Here is a 20,845-nt window from a genome sequence, read left to right as displayed (position 1 = left end):
ACCCTCCCCTAGCCCTGCTGCACGCAGCCACGAGGAAACCGTCACCCAAGAGCCAACAGAGCCCTTAATTGGCCATGACCGCTACCCCGGGTTGAGCCCCCCAAGGAAGATGCTCCTGGGGAACCCATGCGATGCCTAAAACCGTCCCTGCCCCACACCCCATCACAACAGTGAAGGCGGGACCAAACTATGACCCCCACCCCACTAGGTGATGGAGCTGATCAAAGGAGCCCAGAGCAATTGATCTGATGTGGTGGCAGAGGCTGTATCAAGACTAATGTAATCTAATAGATAATTTCTATATTGGTTAGAATTAAGATTATTTTTATTTTTCCAGTTCATGAGGACTGTTTTCTTGGCTATGCATAGGGCAGTGAAAACCATATGGGCTATATTCTTTTCCGTAGTGACATTATCTAAGCTGCCCAACAAACACACTAAAGGGGAAGTTGGAATGTTACATTTCAGACACTTTGATAAGTCTTCACATATCTCGCGCCAAAACTTCTGAACTGGTGGACAGAACCAAAGTGCGTGGATATAATTGTCCGGTGAGTTGGTTTGACAGTGTGAGCAGTTGTTGGTAGACGTAAAGCCCATCTTGAACATCCGATGACCTGTATAGTGCACTCTGTGTAGTATTTTGTATTGAATTAATTGAAGACTGGGGTTTCTAATTAGATGAAAGGTTTTTAAGCAAATCTGAGACCAGAAGTTTTGGTCTAAGTTAACTGATAAATCCGCTTCCCATTTTGCAATAGGAAGTGATATTGATTCATCTGTTTTAGAAAGCATTCTGTATATTTTGGATAGTAATTTGGGGGTTTTAAGAGTAAGAAATTGAACCACACTTGGTGGTGTTTGTAGTTCAACTTGACCTGGTTTAAATCTCTTTTTTACTGTGGATTTAATTTGTTGATACTCTAAAAATCTTTTCTTGTTGATCCCATATTGTGTAACTAGTCTGTCAAATGAAATAAATTCTGTTCCTTCTAGTATATGTTCTAAATATTTGATTCCTTTACCACTCCAATCTAGGAAAAGCCTCTTGATGAAAGCAAAGAAATGCTAAAAACAGCAGCACACGTTATAAAACGTTTTGGGAGTTTTTTAAAGTTAGCGGAGGACTGTCTGTTTTTAATTAGAATGCTTTTAAACTTTTACTTTTAGCTTTTAATTTCAGTTTATTTTGAGCATACTTGAAGTACACATTGTCATGGTTCTGAGCCTGTCAACTCAGTGTTTTGTGTTTCTTTATATTATTTCCTGTGGTTGTTTATCCTGTTATATCTTTTGTTGAGGTTTGCCATTCATTAAGGTTTTGTTCTGTGCCTGCCTGCTCCCACTTCTCTGTGTTCCCTCCGTCTGTCCATGGTGTCATACTGTCTGCTTGTGAATCTGTCTGTTTAGTTCAGTGTCTTGTCTGGTTCTGTGTCTGTGAGTTTCCTGTTTTATTCTGAAGGTCTCTGTCTCATGTGAGTGTGTTTAGTTTACGTTTCCCCTGTCCCGTCAGCTTTGATTTCTCCCAGGTGTGTTCCCTCATCCCTTGATTGCTGTTATGTGTATTTAAACCCTGTGTGTTCTCCTGCTTGTTGCCGGTTCATCTGTGTAATATGGTGTTTTCTGGTCAGTGTTATCGCCCTCCGTCATCCTGAGTGGTTTCCCTGCGTCTGTCTGCGTCTCTCTGTCCCTCTCCCCGTTCTGTTTTCATTTCAGGTTTTCTCTTTAGTTTTCCCAGTTTAGGTCACTCAGTTCTGTTTTTCGCCACCCTCGCCTTGTGTATTTGCTCCACCTCCATTAATAAAGCATCCTCACATCTGAAGCGCCTGCATTTTGGGTCCTTAAATAATTCCACACAGCTCATCCTACGAGCCGTGACACACATATTCCGCAGCTGTTTTTATTTTTTTTAAGATTGTATTAAATCATTTCTTATATTTGAGGGATTTTCTGTAAAATTGGTCTCATTAAACAGTTTGGTGTGATAAATAAAGTAATGATCTCATTAAAAAAACAAAGCCATGATTTCACTTCTGTTATTTCAGAGTAAAGACTGAAGTGACAAAATGGGGAATGTCAACAGTCTGAGTCAGATGAATCATTTTCAGTGGTACAGGTGGAGGTTTATCAGAGGAGGAGACTTGGCTGTTCTCCACTCACACTGAACAGGGTCCCTGCAGCTCGTTAAGTTTTAAAATTGACTTCTTTAAAAAAAAGTCTTAAAATGAATAGATAAAGTTGAGTGACATCTGCATAGCGGTGAATTTTTTTTTTTTTCCCCCTCAAACTTAACAGTAATAAAACAGAAGTTTTACTCATTGGCACAGCCTCTATCTTAGTCAAATCTCACAGTTTCGCCATTAATATTTAAAATTCTCCCATCCTTCCTTCCCCCCAGCTAAAGACTTTGGGTGTCACATTTGACATTATTCTCTCATTTCAGTCTTACATTAATTATATAACCCGGTCTGCATACTTTCACTTACATAATATTAACTGACTTCGTCCCTTTCTTACTTCCCATGGTGCTGCCATCCTTATCCATAGTCTTACTACTTCCCGGATCGATTATTGCAACTCCCTCTTATTTGGTCTCCCCAATAAATCCCTCCATAAACTTCAATTTCTTCAGAATTCTGCAGCTCGGGTCATAACTCGTACTCCCTTAAGAGACCATATTACCCCAATTCTTCAACAGCTTTACTGGTTGCCCATAGAAGCCAGGATAAACTTTAAAATCTTAGTTCTCACATTTAAGTGCATCCATAACCTTGCCCCTCCTTATATGATTTTCTTCATATCACCACTGTTTCCCGCTCACTCAGATCTTCATCTGCCATTCATCTTGTTGTTCCTTCTGCTCATCTCACGATGGGGAACAGAGCTTTCAGTTGCTCTGCTCCTGGGCTCTGGAACTCACTTCCTCCAGTCATAAGAAATGTACATTCTCTTCGATTATTTAAGTCAAGGCTCAAAACATACTTGTTTAAACTCGCTCACTTGCTTTAATACAGATTTTTACTTGTCAAATCTTGTTTATTGTTTGCTATTTTAATCTACTGTTTTATAGATTTATTTATTTTTTTGTTCTGTAAGGTGATCTTGGGTTTTAGAAAGGCACCCTCAGATAAAATGTATTATTATCATGAAAATGTATGCTATGCCTTCTAATGATACTGCCTAAGGTAAACATATATAACATAAACAGAACTAGTCTTAGCACAGAACCATGTGGAACTCCATCATTAACCTTAGTGTGGGAAAAATGCTCTTTAGTAAGTAAAGTAAAATTTTATTTATATAGCACATTTCTAGATAGAAATCACACAGTGCTTTACAAGATATAACAGATTAAAAAGACAAAATACAAACAAAGTTAGCAAAAAGCAATTTTAAAAGATGTGTTTTCAGCTGTTTTTTAAAAGTAATCAATGAATCAGCGGATCGTAAGTCCTGAGGAAGGGAATTCCAGAGTCTGGCGGCCACAGTAGCAAAAGCTCTATCACCCCTAGTTTTCAGTCTCGTATACGGAGTGACAAGTAGGCCCTGGCTACTCGACCTCAGAGACCTACTAGAGGCATAGGGCTGTAAAAGCTCAATAATATAATTTAATTTGCAGATCGGTCGATCTAGATCTAGATATGATCCAAACCACTGCTGTGCAGTATCTTTGATACCCGCAGCATGCTTTAATCACTGTCATTAAATGTGGCTGTTTTACAAAGACTCTTTCAAGAACTTTTTAGATAAAGGAAGGTTGGAGATTGGTCTATAATTAGCAGTTTATCAATAATTGGGCATTTTTTTTAAGTAATAGTTTAATTTCTGACAATTTCTTTTTCAGTGTTTCTGGTTAGTGTGAGTAGAGAAGTTGTATTTGAATGCAGTTGTGTTATTTACTTATAGTTGTGTAAACTGTAGGTAAAACTGTATGAGTGTGCTTTTGTATTGTCCTCATACATGAATCAATAGTTTCACCACAGGGGAAAAAAAAAAGTTATTACCTGAACTGTAAGGCACCCCTAGACCGACGAGCCACCAGGGGAGAGCCAGAAAAACAGTTTTTTTCACAGCCATGTTGCTGAGCTTTTTATAAAAGTTAATTCTGTGATAGACTGTATATATGAGACAGATGTAGCTACAGTGGGATCACCCAATAAAAAAGTTATCACGTTATTAAGTAAGTGTAGTGTTGTGTCTCTTGATGATGCACATCAACATTCCAAACTTTCCACTGTTTGGAATGTTTCTGTTGTCTGTCATGGAAAGTTTTTCTTTTTAAGACGGATGAGCTGCTAAATGCAAACCAAATGTAGCTACAAATACAAATAAAACCGAACCATCTGCTGATGAATGTGAACACACAAACACATTTCCTTTCAGTTTATTAATTTTCCAGTTCTTTCTCTATCTTCCTGTATGTTAAAGTAAAGCGACAAATGGAAACATGTTTGCAATCAAAGTCAGATGAATCATTTTCAAAGTCAAAGTCAGATGAATTGTTTTCAGTGGCACAGATGGAGGTTTATCTGGCAATAATCTGAATTTAAAGTCAAAAGTCTTAGAATTTCTTATTTTCCCTCCAAATTTGCTGTAGGTATTACATTTACAGATGGTGTGTTTAGGAGATTGACATTATACATTTTGGAACGTGTTGCACAAACCTGCACAATAAACATAAAAACCTTGCATCTACAACATGTGGCCTGAAAAGCTTGGTATTTTTACTTAGACCTCTATCCGTGTTACAGCTGTTTTGCTTTTAATAACTGAACTGAGAACGCAGACTCATGTGGAAAGAATTCGGAAAAAAAACCCAACTCCTTTTTTATTCTGGTGGTTCTGTCTTTTATTGATATGCATTTACTTGAGTGCAGAAAAAAACACTTTTTGTGTCTAACAGAAAAAAAAGGCATCACTCCAAAATTCAAGCAGGATTTACATCCTTTGACAGAGAAAATACTTTAAACGCTAAATAATCACACATTGTTATTATATATTTTTCTTCAGTTGGACAAGAATGATGAAAGTACTTCAGTCTAAATCAGTCTGTCCAACATCAGCTTTCAACAGAAATCAGTTGAAAGCTGATCTCAGCCTCACTGAGAGTTTCCTTCAGGTTTGTGCTCCTTTGTCAGCATTGCAGATTGTCCAGCAGACGAGAACACCAACCAACACAAGAAGACGACGCAGGGCTGAGCCCGACCTTGGAATATCAGCGGTACATGACAAACCCGGACGCGTTTGAGTCTAGAAAAAACCCTTAAAATCACTTCAGATATATGAAGTGGTCTCTTGGTCAAAAGTCCGGAAAGACTCTAATATTCACACTTCTTATGATAGCTACACCATTACAGCCGAACCCTCCCTTTGGTCTTAGTCGGTGCTGTAATGCCCAATGTGGCTCTTACAGATGTTCTACAGAGATACTGTGGCTGGATTTGATCAGAAAGCAGCTGCAGAAATAAAAGACCCTCTGATAAATACTGCTATAACATATAGTAAATACTTCTAAGTGCGAGGTCTGGATCTGCTTCTTAATCATGCATGAACCCCTCAGCAGCTTTAGTGGTTTAGAAGGTGTTTCCACTGATTTATGCCGGACTCAGACGATGGCAGCTGTGTCACCGGTTTAAAGAGTTTTAGAGGCTTAATGGGCATCAACACAGAGAGCAGCTGCAGCAAAGCTGTGACACTGAGTGACTTCAACTGGTGATGGGCCAATAAATGAAAATGATAGCAGTGACTAACAACCTTCAGTTACAAATAATCACACTCACTTTCAGTCGGTGCTTGCTCAGCCCTTTGTCCACTGATTGTGGAGAGAATTTGTATGTGGAGTAGTGCTGTCAGCATTAATCTCGTTAAAATGACGTTAACGCCATAACTGCAGTAACGCGGCAAATCGCCGTTAACAAGATACCGCGGATCGCCCCGTGCATGGGGCTGCACGGCGTCAACGCGTGAACCCTCAAGAGTCCAAGATGGACCCTAACATAATAACTTTAGGTTGCACCTTTCCCATCAAAGTTACAGAACAAGGCAAAGTAGGCGTGTTTCAGAAATGTAGAGGGAAGTAAATATTTTAAACACACTCCAACATCAATTATATTTTTTCTTTAAAGTGACTTTTTTAAACTAAAGATGCTGAAGCTGTGTCTTCATAATTAAGATGAGGAGTGAAGCTTCATTGAAGTGTCTGAAGGACGCTTCCCGCCTGCTCCGTTTCAAGGTCGACTTTCACAGTGTTTCCGGCTGTGCACAGCAGAGCAGGTGGATGTTGCACAGGTAGGCCTCACTGAAGTGAAATCCCTGTGCAAAAATAAACTCCAACAAACTAGTCCATCTGCTGGAAAGCTGTGAAGCCTCTCAGGTGCAGCACAAATTTTTATTCTTTGTGAAACTCGCGTGTGAGTCGTCCTCATCGGTTATAATGATGTCGTCTGAACCAAGCGTTCCTCGTTTTAGATGGAGGCTGGGAAAGGTTACTGCCTTATGTAATGAAATGACATTTATTTGTATACTTCCTTCATATTTAAAAGAACCCTCAGCCCTCCAAGTCTCCAGCTCAAAAGCCAAAAAGTTTATCATCAGGATTTAAACACCACAAATGGGAGCTTATTATATTAATTTATAACAGTGCAACAACGCTTTTACACCTTCCGCCGTCCTGCTACATCATCTAAACTTACAAAAACATGAGAAACCAACGTTCAAAGTGAAGCGCATCGCATCGACTCAACCAACACTCGAATACGACAGAAACATTTAGCAGCAATCACAAGTGACGGTGACATAAAATGTACACACCCAACAGACACGTCTGTAGTAAAAAAACAAGCTTATTGGTTCAAAGATGTGCAGCAAAACCAATAAAATGCACATAATCTGTAGGATTTCTAAAGTTTCCTTGCAGTGAAACTTGAAAGTAAGTTCAATAATCTTCCTCACAGAAAACTCATCATAAACCATCATCAGCCCTGAAGCTGCTGGATCAGGACTTTCAGCTTCACCCGGAGAAACACTCCAGCCATCATTTGCAGAATTTATTTTTGATCTGAACTGACAAAAGTGACGAGTCACCAGCTTTATTATTGCTGTTTATTATTATCATTATTGCTGCTTTCTGATTTTAAAAACGTGTCAGCATGACGTCATGATTGTTTCCTGGTCTGGCTGTTTGGGCCTCTTTGGCATCATAATGATCTATTATAGATTTATATTCACACATATTACTTCTGTAGTGTTCTGTAGAGTCTGCTCTGTTTTAACGCCTCCCCCTTTCAGTCAGCTTTCTTATGATTGGCTGTTTGAGATGTGTCCTGAGGCATGCTCAATCATCCAGGTAAGAAAATCCCATGAAGTTGATTCTGTTGATCTGGACGTAGTGTTTTCATACTGAAAAAGTCACTTGGATGAGTGACGAAAACTTTCTCCCAGTGAAAACACCACATCCAGATGAACAGACTCAACTTTTGTGTGTGTTTAAAGTGTTTAAAGTCTGAGTCACAGGGAGTATGTGTACATGTAGTATCTGCCACTGGAATATACATAAGACAGAAAATAAAAATTATAATAATTCCACTTTTATATCAAAGCTGATTAAATATCAAATATCGTACACAGGCTACAAAATATCAGGGAGAATATATGTATGTATCTGTAGGGTCTTCCTGTTGTTTCAGCTGCACTGTGTGTCGTCCTGTGTTATCACAGATAATTGGAAATGATCTTCTGCTCTGCATGATCACGCTGATGTTTGCATAGAGAAGATAATGAAGTGAATATTGCTGCACGCGGTGACACAGTGCATTAGTGATTATGAAACTCTTCCCACGCTGTGATCACGGGTGTCTTCAGCGCAGCTGCGTTCACGATGTGTACGATGACGTGAACACGAGAAGCTTATCTCCCAGCGTCTGGATATGAATGCTTTCCTCAACGTGGGCTAGTTTATGTTGTCGCAGGCCTTTGGCAGATGTGAATGACATCCCACACTGGTCACAGACGTGCTTTTTAGTCCTGTGGAGGACTTCGTGGCGTTTTAATGCACTCGGTGTGGGAAAGCCTCTGCCACATTCTTTGCAGTAGTTCAGTTTGTGTCCAGTGTGCATACGCTGGTGTCTTTGTAGGGTTCTTTGACTGCTGAAGGATTTTCCACACTGGTCACACTGGTACGGCTTAACGATGGTGTAGTGCTGACAGGGCTCAGCGCTGGGTCCACCTTCACCGTTCTGTGTGTGAGACAAAGACACAAAGACTGCGTAAATCTGGGAATTAATAAAGATCACTTCTGCCAAAAGACCCCCACTGATATTTGTTGAGTGTTTTTTTATGTGACGGATAGATGTACTTGGACATGTGACCAGAACCAATACTTATGATGCCATTGGATACCAAAATGCCGAAAATGTGATGGTATTGTTTCTGGATGCACCGTATGCTGCGGGGCGAATGCTTTCAGAACTGAAGGGGGCAGCATAGAGCTACAAGTGTTCTTCTGTCCTACGTGCTGAAGAAAAAAAGGAAGAAGGAAGTCCACAACCACAGGAAAAACTACAAATAGCACAAAGAAACTACATGTGGAAAATGGTGACTAGTGCTGCTGCCTTAAACTCTCCTTCAAGTCAGAGTCAACTGTGAAAGTTTGTATCCAAGGGTGACGAGGGGATGATAATCGATTCAGAAAAGATAATATACAAACTATGCTACTGTGTTTTTTGGCCAAGGGAGGAAACTTTCAATTTCAGCAAAAAAACCTAAAACTCCAGCATCCAGATCTGTTCAAAGATTAAAGCTGAGTAAGTTTCAGTTCACAGTAATAATGATGCTGAAGTGCACACTAGGGCTGGGTCATATTATACCGTTCACGGTAATACCGGTACATGCGCAGTGCCTTTGTTTTCATATGCACATGGCCGAAAAAGCATTGTGGCAAAGGAGAATGAGAAGGGAGAAAGCGGATCGTTGAGTGAAACGGATGAACCAGAATTGGTTTGTAAAAATGGTTCCACTTCAGTGATGTGGAACTGGTTTGGTGTTTGTCCGTCAGATACACAACAAAGCACATTTTTTTTGTAGAACATGCAAGCGGCTGTCGTTATTGCCGTATTTGTTGGACTAAGGCGCTCGTAAATCTGGGTCCTAAACTCCGTCTGCTTCAGGTCCCAAAGTCAAACGAACTCTGCAGCATCACTGAGAGTTAAAAACTGTCTAAATCCTTTCATCTTTAATAAAACGATCAGCGTTGCTGCTTTACCAGGTGTAACTATGACATCCATGAAAACAGAATTTATTACATTCAACGGAGTTAGAAGCTAGCAGGAAGTTAGCGGAAGTTAGCTCACTAGTTACCTAAACATGATATAGCATGTTCTGACTGAGAGATTTCTGAAAAAAATTCAAACGTACAGCTCTGCTATCACTTCCAACATAAATGAAGACAGGAAACTAAACAGCAGTGACGTTTGTAGGGTTACTGAAGTTGGGCTAGCTGGTATATAATGATGTGCTACGTGATCGCTAGCGACACAGCTATGTTAGCATAACATAAACAGTGAAGCTGGAGGATGAACGCTAACACTTTTCCACTCGATAAAAGTTAACGTGAGGGTTCCTGATGGTTAGAGACAAATGCAATCGCGTGGCAGGATGCTGTAAACCAGGGGTCGGCAACCCGCGGCTCCGGAGCCGCATGCGGCTCTTTAGTCCTTATTTTGCAGCTCCGGGTGGTTTGGGAAAATAGAAGAAGTATTTCGCTGGAATGCATTTTATTTGTGTTTAGTTCTTTTTTTTTTTTTTTTTTTTTTTTTTTTTTTTTAACTTGTAGTTCTAAATTGGAAGATTATTGTGATTTTGAAATACAAAAATAAAATTATATTTTATTATTTTTTTCATCGCTCAAAATAAGCGTCACACTCGCGGAAGCCGGTGTACCCGCCGAAACACCGTGCATTTATCGAGACTTTCAACCCCAGACAGGCCAATTATGGATCTTCGGATCCACATTATGTCGGCAGCTGTTCTCCACCGTGAACTATGTTAAAAACAAACACGCTCCCGCCTCACAGATGACAGTTTACAGTCCTGCGTAAAGATGAAAGCCCCGATTTGCAGACGCTGTGCGCCGAGGTTCAGGACCAGAAGTCTCATTGTAAACATATCACGGCAGACCCGACGATGTTTGCATGAACGCGCTTTTCAGCATCTCTTTATTGACCACTTTTCACACACGGTTGCTGTACGCATACAGCCGGCTGTAGCTTTTCAGCTCACAGCCCGACAACACAACAGCAGAGACAGAACAGACTTTAAGGCGGCGAGGCGCGATTGCGGGTGCCGCTCAGGTGTGTCGGACTCCCATGCAGCGGCACTGCAGACCACGCCCCGCCACACACATTAACAAGGTAAAATAGATATTTAGGCAGAATTTTGCAAATATCTATATATATATTTTTTTTTTTTTTTTTTTTTTTTTTTTTCAGCAGCATAGTGCTTTTTTTCCAATTACTTTTTAAAAGTCAGGTCAAGGCTCCAAAAGCCTTGACCTGAAAAGGGTGGCGGCTCACAACAGTTTTTGTTTGCTACATGGATCATTTTAGTTCAGTTGGGTGTCTTTCCTTTTGTTATATTTCTTTAAGAGTTCAAAATGTGTTAATTACATAAATAAAATGTAATTTTCTCTGTAGCACTTCATGGATTACATAAGCAACACACCTTAGTTGCTCTGTGGATTCTTTTAAAAAGCAGTTAAAAACCTTTCTGTTCAAACAAGCCTTTTGTTGATCTACGCATTTTATATTATTTACATTATTTACATTTGATCTTTTACATGGTGTATAATGTCTATTGATTGTATTGTTTATTTTAATATTTGTGTACAGCGCTTTGTGACTGCCTGTCTGTGAAAAGCGCTTAATAAATAAACTTTACTTACTTACTTTAGATGTTCGCACAAAGCACAAAGGTAAAAAACAATATATACAGTGTTATCTTCATTTTAGATTTCAAAAAGTATTTGCGGCTCCCAGTGTTTTCTTTTGCGTGGAAACCGGGTCCAAATGGCTCTTTGGGTGTTAAAGGTTGCAGACCCCTGCTGTAAACGGACCAAACTTCAGTCAGGAGAACAACTGAGATAATCCATCCACAATACGAGGTTAGTCAATAATATACTGCAACAACATGGGAATAGAGCAGCTGTGATAGAATACAGCATTAATGAATCAATGTTACAGAAGTCGAGGAAGCAAGAAGAATGAGTTGAGTAAAGTTTGAATTATCTGATTTTGTTTTGTTTCGCTTAATGTGCCTTATAATCCCGTGCACCTTATGGTCAGAAAAATACGTATTTATTTATCGCAAATTTTCAAATATATATCGTGATAAATATTTTTGGCCATATCGCCCTGCTCTAGTGCACACCACCACTGTGTTTGAGGCAGCTGGTACTACTGTTGACATCAACTTTGTCCCAAAGTCTAAAACACGTGCGCTCACAGTAAATGCTTATACTAATGTAATGTAACTTTGACATTAGTAGGTTGCTCAGCAACCATCCCAACATTTCAGTCTCTGTCTTATCAATAAAATATAACATTAAACAATTTAAAATAAATCATCTGCCAGCATGTCAGAGTTTTAAAATTATACTTTAATAAAGGCGTTTAGATTTCAAAACAATGGCAGATGCTTGAACTCCTTCAACTATTCAGTTGTTTCATGTCTTACAGCAGATTTGGCGACCCACAGAAAATAAAGCTTTGCAGACTGGGGACTGACTTTTTAACTTTGGTTTATTAGATCTAGAGGGACAAAATCTAATTAAAAACAGTCCAAATCAGGTGAATGGGTTCCAGTGTGAGTAACTAAAAAATACATTTTGGGAAAATAAGCATTTTATGCTATCTTTTCATGGGACAACATTGAAGATATGACACTTTGATACAATGTAAAGTAGTCAGTGTACAGGTTGTATAACAGTGTAAATTTGCTGTCATGTCAAAATAACTCAACACACAGCCGTTAATGTCTAAACTGCTGGCAACAAAAGTGAGTACACCCCTAGGTGAAAAGGTCCAAACTGTCCCCTAAATGTCAATATTTTGTGTGACCACCATTATTTTCCCACACTGCCTTAATGTCGGTCATGAGGGTGGTACTTTAGGAGCCATATATTTCATGAGGTGGTACTCATTGTGAAAAGTTTGCGAACCACTGGCCCAGGCCATCTTTATGTAGAGTAATAATTATTTTTTTATATCCTCAGAGAATACTTTCCTGTGATATGGCGTGTTAAACTTCCAGTGACCAGTATGAGAAAGTATGAGAGCAATAATATAAAATTCAACACACCTGTTTTCATTTGCACCTGACACCTTGTAAAACTAACGTGTCACATGACACCAGGGAGGGAAATGGCTAATTGGGCACAATTTGGACATTTTCGCTTAGGGGTGTACTCACATTATTTAGGCAATAATGGCTGTGTTATTTAGCAAATTTACACTGTTATACAAGCTGCACACTGACTACTTTATGTTGTATCAAAGTGTCATATGAAAAGATATAATAAAATATTTACACAAATGTGAGGGGTGTACTCACTTTTGTGAGATACTGTACAGTGTCATTGACTTTATGTCATTGATTAGTTAAGTACTAAATTCCAGATAACTTTTACAAAGTTTAAGACATTTTTCATTTTGTTTTACACATCCAAGCATCTTCTTCATAATGAAGAGACAGCTGGTACTAGAACACTACTTCGTACAAACACTCAAACTATCAGTTGGTATTGTATTAGAACTGGACAAAGTTGGACTGGTGAAATTTGACAGCACAGAATCTGATATATCCCTGGCTGACTGTTTGCCTCTCAGCTGACACAAGTGTTTCAATCTAAAAGACGAGCTTCACAGAGCAGATATGATGACTTTCTTGTTTTGAACATTCCCAAATTGAAACTACACTAACTAAACTTACCTCACACTGACTGCACTTGAACGGCCTCTCCCTGGTGTGGATCTGTTGGTGTCGTTTCAGGACATCCGAAGATTTAAACGTCTTTTCACACTGGTCACACTTGTATGGTCTCTCCCCGGTGTGGTTTCTCTGGTGGACTCTCAGATCGCTAATGCGTCTGTAGGCTTTCCCACACTCATCACAGCGGTGTGGTCTATCTCCAGTATGGGTAATTTCATGGGCTTTTAAGTGGGAGTACTGCACGAAGGGTTTCCCACACTGCTCACAGCAGTACACGTCCTCCCCGGTGTGCATGCGTTGGTGTGTTCTTAGAGTCTTTTGCAGGCTGAAAGCTTTTCCACAGAAGTCACAGTTATATGGTTTACTGCCAGAGTGGGTGCGCTGATGGGTAACCAGGTTCCCCTTACAAGTGAAATCTTTCCCACACTGATCACACCTGTAGGGTTTAAGTCCGCTGTGAGTGAGCTGATGTGTCTTTAAGTTGTCCATTCGAGTAAAAGACTTCCCACACAAGTCACAGCTGAACAGCTTAACTCCAGTGTGGATCAGCTGATGAGTTTTTAAGTGATCCAGCCGGATAAAAGACTTTCCACACAGGTCACATCTGAAGAGTTTGACTCCAGTGTGGATCAGTTTATGAGCTTTTAACTCGCCCATCCGGGTAAAGGCCTTCCCACACTGATCACAGCTGAATGCTTTAACCCCCGTGTGGATGAGATTGTGTCTTTTTAGCTCCCCCATGAATTTAAAAGCCTTTCCACACTGATCACAGCTGAAAGGCCTAACTTCCGTGTGGATGTATTTGTGGGTCCTGAGATGTTTTGTGGTGGGAAAATTCTTCCCACACTCATCACACTTGTATGGTTTCAGCCCACTGTGGAGGAGTTGATGAGCTTTTAAGTTGTCCATTCGATAAAAAGACTTGTCGCACAGGTCGCAGCTGAACAGTTTAATTCCCGTGTGGATCACCTGATGTGCTTTTAACTGACCCATCCGAGTGAAAGACTTTCCACACTGCTCACATATGAACTGCTTAACTCCTGTGTGGATCAGCTGATGTGTTTTAAAATGCCCGATCCGAGCAAAAGTCTTTCCACACACATCACATCTGTGAGATTTATCTCCACTTCCCGTTGCTGCGAAAGACTTGTCAGCTTCCTGACAGGAGTCAGGTTTTGATACATCTTCGTCTTTTTCCTCCTGCAGTAACCAAAAACAAAAAGCAGGCAGTCAGTGAAATGCAGAGATGGAGTAAACTTACACTACAAAGTCTTTAAGTTTTAAATCTGAGGTTTAAATAAATTCAAGAATCTGCTGTTGTGTTAGGAGTTCTCAGATAAATAAACAGATCAGATGTCGAAGGGAAAAAAGTCCTGCTGATATCTACACTGACAGAGACTGGGTAATGTGTTAAGAATGAAAGGATGCCACATCATTTGATAGAAATGAAAATGATCAACCTACAAAGGACTAAACTCAAAGTTACCCTGAAAATCAAAGTGAAACAATGATGTGGAAGGCTGGTCCATTTTGCTGACAATGCAGAATGGTACTCAGCAGTTGGTACGGCCCACACGTGCTTGTATGGTTGACAGTGTCGCGGCGCAATGACATGATGGACGGTGTTCTGGGGGACCTACTAGATCTAGACACAGTCTGAACATAAACGAAACATAACGTCCCAGAGGGGTTCTGTTGGATTCTGTCAGGTGAGTGTTGGGGCCAATCAGTCGTATCAATTCCTTCATCGTGCAGGAAATGCCTGCATGCTCTCAACACATGGGGCCGGGCACTGACATTCACCAGGAGGAACCCAGGACCCAGTGTGTTTTCACCCCAGAACCTGATGGCTGTCAGGGTGTCAGTGTCGACTCTGTAGAGCAGCGGTCCCCAACCCCTGGGCCTCGGACCGGTACCGGTCCGTGAGTCGTTTGGTACCGGGCCGCGAGAGTTGAGGCTCAGGTGTGAAATGTATGGTTTTCAGGGTTTTTATCGGTTTTCAACGTTATTTTGTTATCGTTTTTATCGTTAACTCGGTTTTCCTGGGTCTTTTCACGTGTGTTATGAATAAATCTTCTTTTTTTCGGTACCGGCACTAGTTTTATTTTGTTGTATTCATCTGCAACACCTCATTGCCGGTCCGTGAAAATATTGTCGGGCATAAACCGGTCCGTGGCGCAAAAAAGGTTGGGGACCGCTGCTGTAGAGTGTCCCTCCATGTATATGATTCCACAGAACATCACTGACACACCACCAGACTCATGTTGAACGATGTTACAGGCAACACATCGTTCTGCTCAACATCTTCAGACTGTTTCACATCTGTCACATGTGCTCAGGGTGAACCTGCTCTCATCTATAAAAGCACAGGGCACCAGCTGCCAATTCTGGTACTCTACGGAAATTCCACGGTGTTGGGCAGTGAGCACAGGGCCCACTTGAGAATGTCGGGTCCCAAGGCCACCCTCGTAAAATCTCCTTCGGGGGCAGGGATAGCTCAATAGGTAGCGTAGCTGCCCCATGATTGGAAGGTCGTGGGTTCGACTCTACTGAACGGCTACCCTGAGGTACCCCTGAGCAAGGTACCATCCCTACACACTGATCCCCCCCTCATTGAACGCAGCACGGATAAGATTTTGGAGAAGCTTGAGGCTGCCGTGAACACTCAGAATAAGACCTCTGAGCGAAAACTGGATTACATCTTGGAGAAGCTCACGGTCGTCGTGAGTTCTCAGAATCTGCTCTTTGAGCGCAAGACTGATAACATCATGGAGAAGCTCAAATTCATATGAGTTGTTCGCACTAAAGTAAAAACCATCATCACTTCATGTGGATACCACTTCGGCGCCAGCTGTGGTCTCAAGGCTGGAGCTGAACAAAAACACCCTGATAACAGACTGTGCTTAGACTGTTTCTTCCTATCCTACGCAAGGCCACCTGGGCTGGCTGGAAGACTGTTTACTTAGCCTGGCAGGGCAAAGGATGCTGTCTCAGCTGAACTCTGGACACACACACACACACATACACACACACATATATATATACATGCAGACATACACTCATCCCCCCTCCCCTTCCAAACGCTTATTCCCTCCCGATGTAGACGGTGGATCAAACGGGACCAGCGCATAGGCTGCAGGCCCGGATGTACTGTCTACACTGACTGTCTCTCACCCTTTACCCGCCCCTGTTGCTTGTCATGTGTTTCTATGGTGTATTAAGAGTTTTTCATGTGCTATATTTTCACCCCAACTGGTCGCAGCAGATGGCCCCGCCCCTCCCTGAGCCTGGTTCTGCCGGAGGTTTCTTCCTGTTAAAAGGGAGTTTTTCCTTCCCACTGTCGCCAAAGTGCTTGCTCATAGGGGGTCATATGATTGTTGGGTTTTTCTCTGTATTTATTATTGTGCGATCTACTGTACAATATAAAGCGCCTTGAGGCGACTTTTGTTGTGATTTGGCGCTATATAAATAAAATTGAATTGAATTGAATTGAACTATGTGCAGAGGTGTTTTTTTTTCTGTTCTCAAACTGATCTCCCTGTTGGAGCTCAGTCTGGGGGGAGTTATTTTTTCTCGTCTTTCCTGATGTTGTATTTTCCATTTTTTTCGGTTCCGGGTTGCTGCTCGTGTGGCTGACCGGCCAGCTACCTAGCCTGACCTGTCTGCCCAATGTGATGTTTGTGTATTGTATGTACAGTTGGCAAGGTCAGTCTCTCAATTGCCCCTCGGGGATAAATAAAGTCTTCTGAATCTGAATCTTTGTTACTTAAAGCCAAAGTACTGGTTAATGGGACTTTGACTTTATTTATTGGCCAGACACTATCAGGCCAATAAATAACAAAATGTCTTTTTTTTCCTTTTATTTGGTTTCACTAGATCCTCTTTTTATATTTTTTTTTAAATATCTTCTTCTTCTTCCACAATTCAGAAAAATGTTGAGGGACATATCCTGGTCACAGTGTTCTGTATGAATGCATTGGATAAGATTATTAGAAACCCTGCCACAGACTGGCGACCTGTCCAAGGTGAACCGTTTGTCCTAAAAACCAAAAGTTACACTGAGACCTTTAATACATTTGCTGTGCTGTTTTTACTGCAGGTATTAAAGGTATTTTAATTTAATACCATTTATTCAGATTTGTTTTGCGTTATTGAATTTGATTTGGGGATATGTTTGAAAGTGCAGCAGCAGCAGACAGTTACAATGATAAAATGTTACTGTGAAACTTTTCTTACCTGCTCTGATGGATCCACACACAGTGGCTCACAGTGCTCGTCCCCTCCACTGTCACAGTCCTCCTCTTCCTCCACTCCTCCTCTGTCAGACTCCTCTTCTTCTTCTTCTTCTCCTCCTCTGCCAGACTCGTCCTTTCCTGAGATCAAACAGATCTTTATTAGGCTACCCTCCATTTTCACCGGCCAACCAAAATAGAGACTGAAACCAGATTTGAAGCCAACAATCAGTTTGAACTCAGTTTAATTCAGTTACGACTCATTCAAATGAACCCAAACAGGTTTGATCATGAAGTTAAAAGTCAGGAAAAGAGTGAGTGCAGACCGCTGACATCAAAAAATAAAATCTGAACTAACGGCAGGCACTGAATGAGATAGTTTAAATGTAGAGTAGAAGTTAGAAGGGACGTGCTATCAGCTCAATTAATGTTATTACACTTTATTAGCAGGATGTAGATCAGCTCATCTGCTAATTGGAAGGTTGTTGGTTTCAATCCCTGGCTCTTTCGAAGTATCCTTTGGCAAAATACTGAATCTCAAGTTGCTCCTGATGCTTCCAGTGTTTGTATTAACATGTGAGACATGTTGTTGAAAGTGCTTTGATTACTCAGATAACAGATTTCTGCTCTATTTAAGAACCAGTCCTAAGTTATAGTAACTAATAACTTTATGAACTCAAGGAAAAAGTCCATTTTATTTCTGAATGAAAAAGAAATTCTGCTTTTAATTTTACTTGATTTAGGTCTGACACACTGGGAGACTCCTGAGTCACCAGTTAGCATCCAACATGCATTTCCTTACATCCTGAAGCAGGGCTGGACTGGTAATGTAGCACATCTTTGTCATAATCATACACACTCACAAATCCTGCTGCGCATCGGCCCTACAAGCACCGACAGTAGCCTATTGGTTCCTTTTTGATTACTGACACTGGATTGCCCGATCAAATTTCTGAACATGACCAGTCACCCTACCTTCCCTGTAGACTGGTGCACCTTGTAGAACAGAGACTAGTGTTGATGAAGTGGTTGATACAGATGGACAAAGAAAAAAAGATGGAGCTGAAAAGCTAAGAGAGGAAATGAAACTAGAAGTAAATGCATCAAATTAACTGACATGTTTGCAGCTGCACTGTCAACAGCAATACCAACAACAACTGACACAAAGCCCTCACAGTCACAAGAGCATTAGCCATGAACTGTGTACTAACCTGATTAATACTATAAGTCTATATCAATAATCAAATAAAATGAAACATATATGTGTTTGTACAATACACACACACACACACACACAAATACATATTAGTGATCGTGGTAGGTCTACAGGGACCAGTCCAGCTGTCTCCTGATGAAATATGAAAAATCCCCAAACAATCCATAAATGTTACCCAAAGACAGTGTGAATCAGTCTATGCAGGAAATGGTGAGGGCGTGACCCTAGACACACACAGCTCTCCAATAGGCTGATAAATCATTTTTTAACCAATAACAGTGCAGATCTGTAAGAAGTCAGACATTAAAACAGAACCCATACACTGAAGCCCCAGCACTTTCAAAAAGCACCGTCACTGATGAAAGACAACAACTCTAGATGAACTCGAGACACTCAGTGACCCCGACTATAAAAACTATGAGAGGCCTGAGTCTCCATGAAGATCAGGGTAACTGGCCTTAAATCCAGTTTGCCTCGGTTTGCATTTCATTGAAACTTACAAAACAAAGCTTAAAGCACTGGAGCAGAATTTAATGTCTGTATTCTTCATCGGCTGAAATTCACTCAGGATATCACAATCATGACCACCTAAGTGAAAAACTTGTTTATTGGGATTATGGAGGAATTTCACAAGCTATGGAGACATACCAGGTTTATTTTTGAGTCCAAAGTGGTCTTATGTGTTGCTATAAGGTGTTAGTTGTGTGTAATTTACCGTACTGCCAGGTGTGAGCTGTATATGTTTGTGACTAAATGATCATTTCCTGTGGAATATATTACTGAACAGATCAATACATCTTACACAATTACAAACTAAATCTTTATTACAGTGTAACACACACACACACACACACACACACACACACACACACACACACACACACACACTTTGTCCTGCAGCAGTGAGCTGGGGATGTTAGTGATGTGGTGGGGATGTGAGCACTCAGAGGTGATCAGTGTGCGAGCTGCACGTCTGCCGGAAACAGGTTATCACAGTAACTCAGTCCAGCGGTCAGCACTGACCTTCAGCCGCTGCTAACAGGCTAAGTCCAGCCACAAAACAGCTGCTATGCTTCGGCTGCTCATTTCCTCTTACTCGGGTCAAACTGTCAGGAGACACCGAGGAAAGCAGCACCGCGAAGGAGATAAGGAGCCGAACTGAAGCCACACCGGACCCAGACTAACGTTAGCTCGGTTACCTTTAGAAGACCCCAGGCGATAAACCGAGACCAGCTCCATGATGAAGCTCCAGCACTTTCCCCGGTGTTCAGATCAGACCCTCCGGGATGAAGTGCGTCTCAAAGCGGCGGAGACAAGCGGACAGACTGCGTGTGTGTCTGACGGGCCTTCAGTCTATGGCGGACACACAGCTGCAGGAAACTCGGACACTTTCCAGCATCCTTCAGCCTAACAGGAAGTCACACAGACACTCACATCCGGTTACAGCTGATTCCAGTACTGCGAAAAATTCAGTCAGTACGGCAGCCTCTTCATGTCCGAAGGTTCAATACATAAGTCAAACGAGCTGACGGGGTAAAATATAATAACTTTATTTATTTATTGTCGCAGGAGTATGATGGCGGGTTATGACTACAGAAAGTTAAAAAAAAAAAATTAAAAACAAGAAAAAAACTGTCAAAGTTTTCGAGATTAAATTTGGAAGGATAAAGGCAGAGACTCGGCTCGTCTTACCTTTTCATAATTGTACAGTGGGTTTATGGCCAGTGAATGACTGACTGACTGAATACATGAATAAATAAATAAATAAATAACTAAATAAGGGACTGGGGGAGGAGGTGGAGGTAAAATTCTGAAGAAAGCCCCAAAATTTTCCAGAAAGTGAAAAGTAGCGTGTTATGATTTAATGTTGTCAGTGTTTTGTTTTATGTTATGTTTAAGGATTTGTTCTCGTTTCCTGTTTTATTGTGAAGGTCTGCGTCTCATGTGAGTGTGTTCAGTTTTACCTCTGTCTCGTCTTGTTGATTATTCCCAGCTGTGTTCCCCACCTGTGTGTAATCTCCCTGTGTTTCTCTGTGTGTATTTAAGTCGCGTCCTCTGTCTTTGTGTTTTGGCTGGTCCGTCTGTGTATCCACCATGTCTTATCCGTGTGTTTCCCTGCTGCCAACCGTCATCTGTTTTCTGCTCGCTGTTATTCGTGTTCAGGTTTGTGTTTCTGTTCAGGGTCAGTAGTTTAGTTTTCCCAGTATAGTTTAGTTCTCCGTTTACCATTTTGTCCATCTCTTTTGTTGTGTTTGCCTTAGTGGCACCAGCCATTTTTAGCCAACCTGGTTGTCCATTTTAAGATAAAGCCTCTTCTCATCCCACAATCTGGTATTCATCTTCTTTTATGTTGCGGCTATGAGCTGGGTCGTAACAAGCGGTACTTCACTTTATGTTACGTTTGAATGAAATTAAT

The 20,845-nt window shown here is 41.0% G+C and overlaps 1 protein-coding gene across 1 annotated transcript; it reads right to left on the bottom strand.

Annotated features, from left to right (window-relative positions):
* Positions 1-4,839: 4,839 nt before the first annotated feature.
* On the bottom strand, positions 4,840-19,956 carry LOC116334891 (zinc finger protein 708-like). Its single transcript, XM_031758430.2, has 4 exons — positions 19,629-19,956; positions 17,218-17,354; positions 12,982-14,181; positions 4,840-8,234 (listed from the first exon to the last, which is right to left on the bottom strand). The coding sequence occupies exons 1-4, from the start codon at positions 19,666-19,668 to the stop codon at positions 7,872-7,874; spliced, it is 1,740 nt and encodes a 579-aa protein (XP_031614290.1). The 5' UTR covers positions 19,669-19,956; the 3' UTR covers positions 4,840-7,871.
* Positions 19,957-20,845: the final 889 nt, after the last annotated feature.

The sequence above is a fragment of the Oreochromis aureus genome, linkage group 9 (genome assembly GCF_013358895.1).
Source record: "Oreochromis aureus strain Israel breed Guangdong linkage group 9, ZZ_aureus, whole genome shotgun sequence".
Lineage (NCBI taxonomy): Eukaryota > Metazoa > Chordata > Actinopteri > Cichliformes > Cichlidae > Oreochromis > Oreochromis aureus.
The sequence above is the reverse complement of the archived record's forward strand: the minus strand, read 5'-3'. Positions and strand labels throughout refer to the sequence as shown.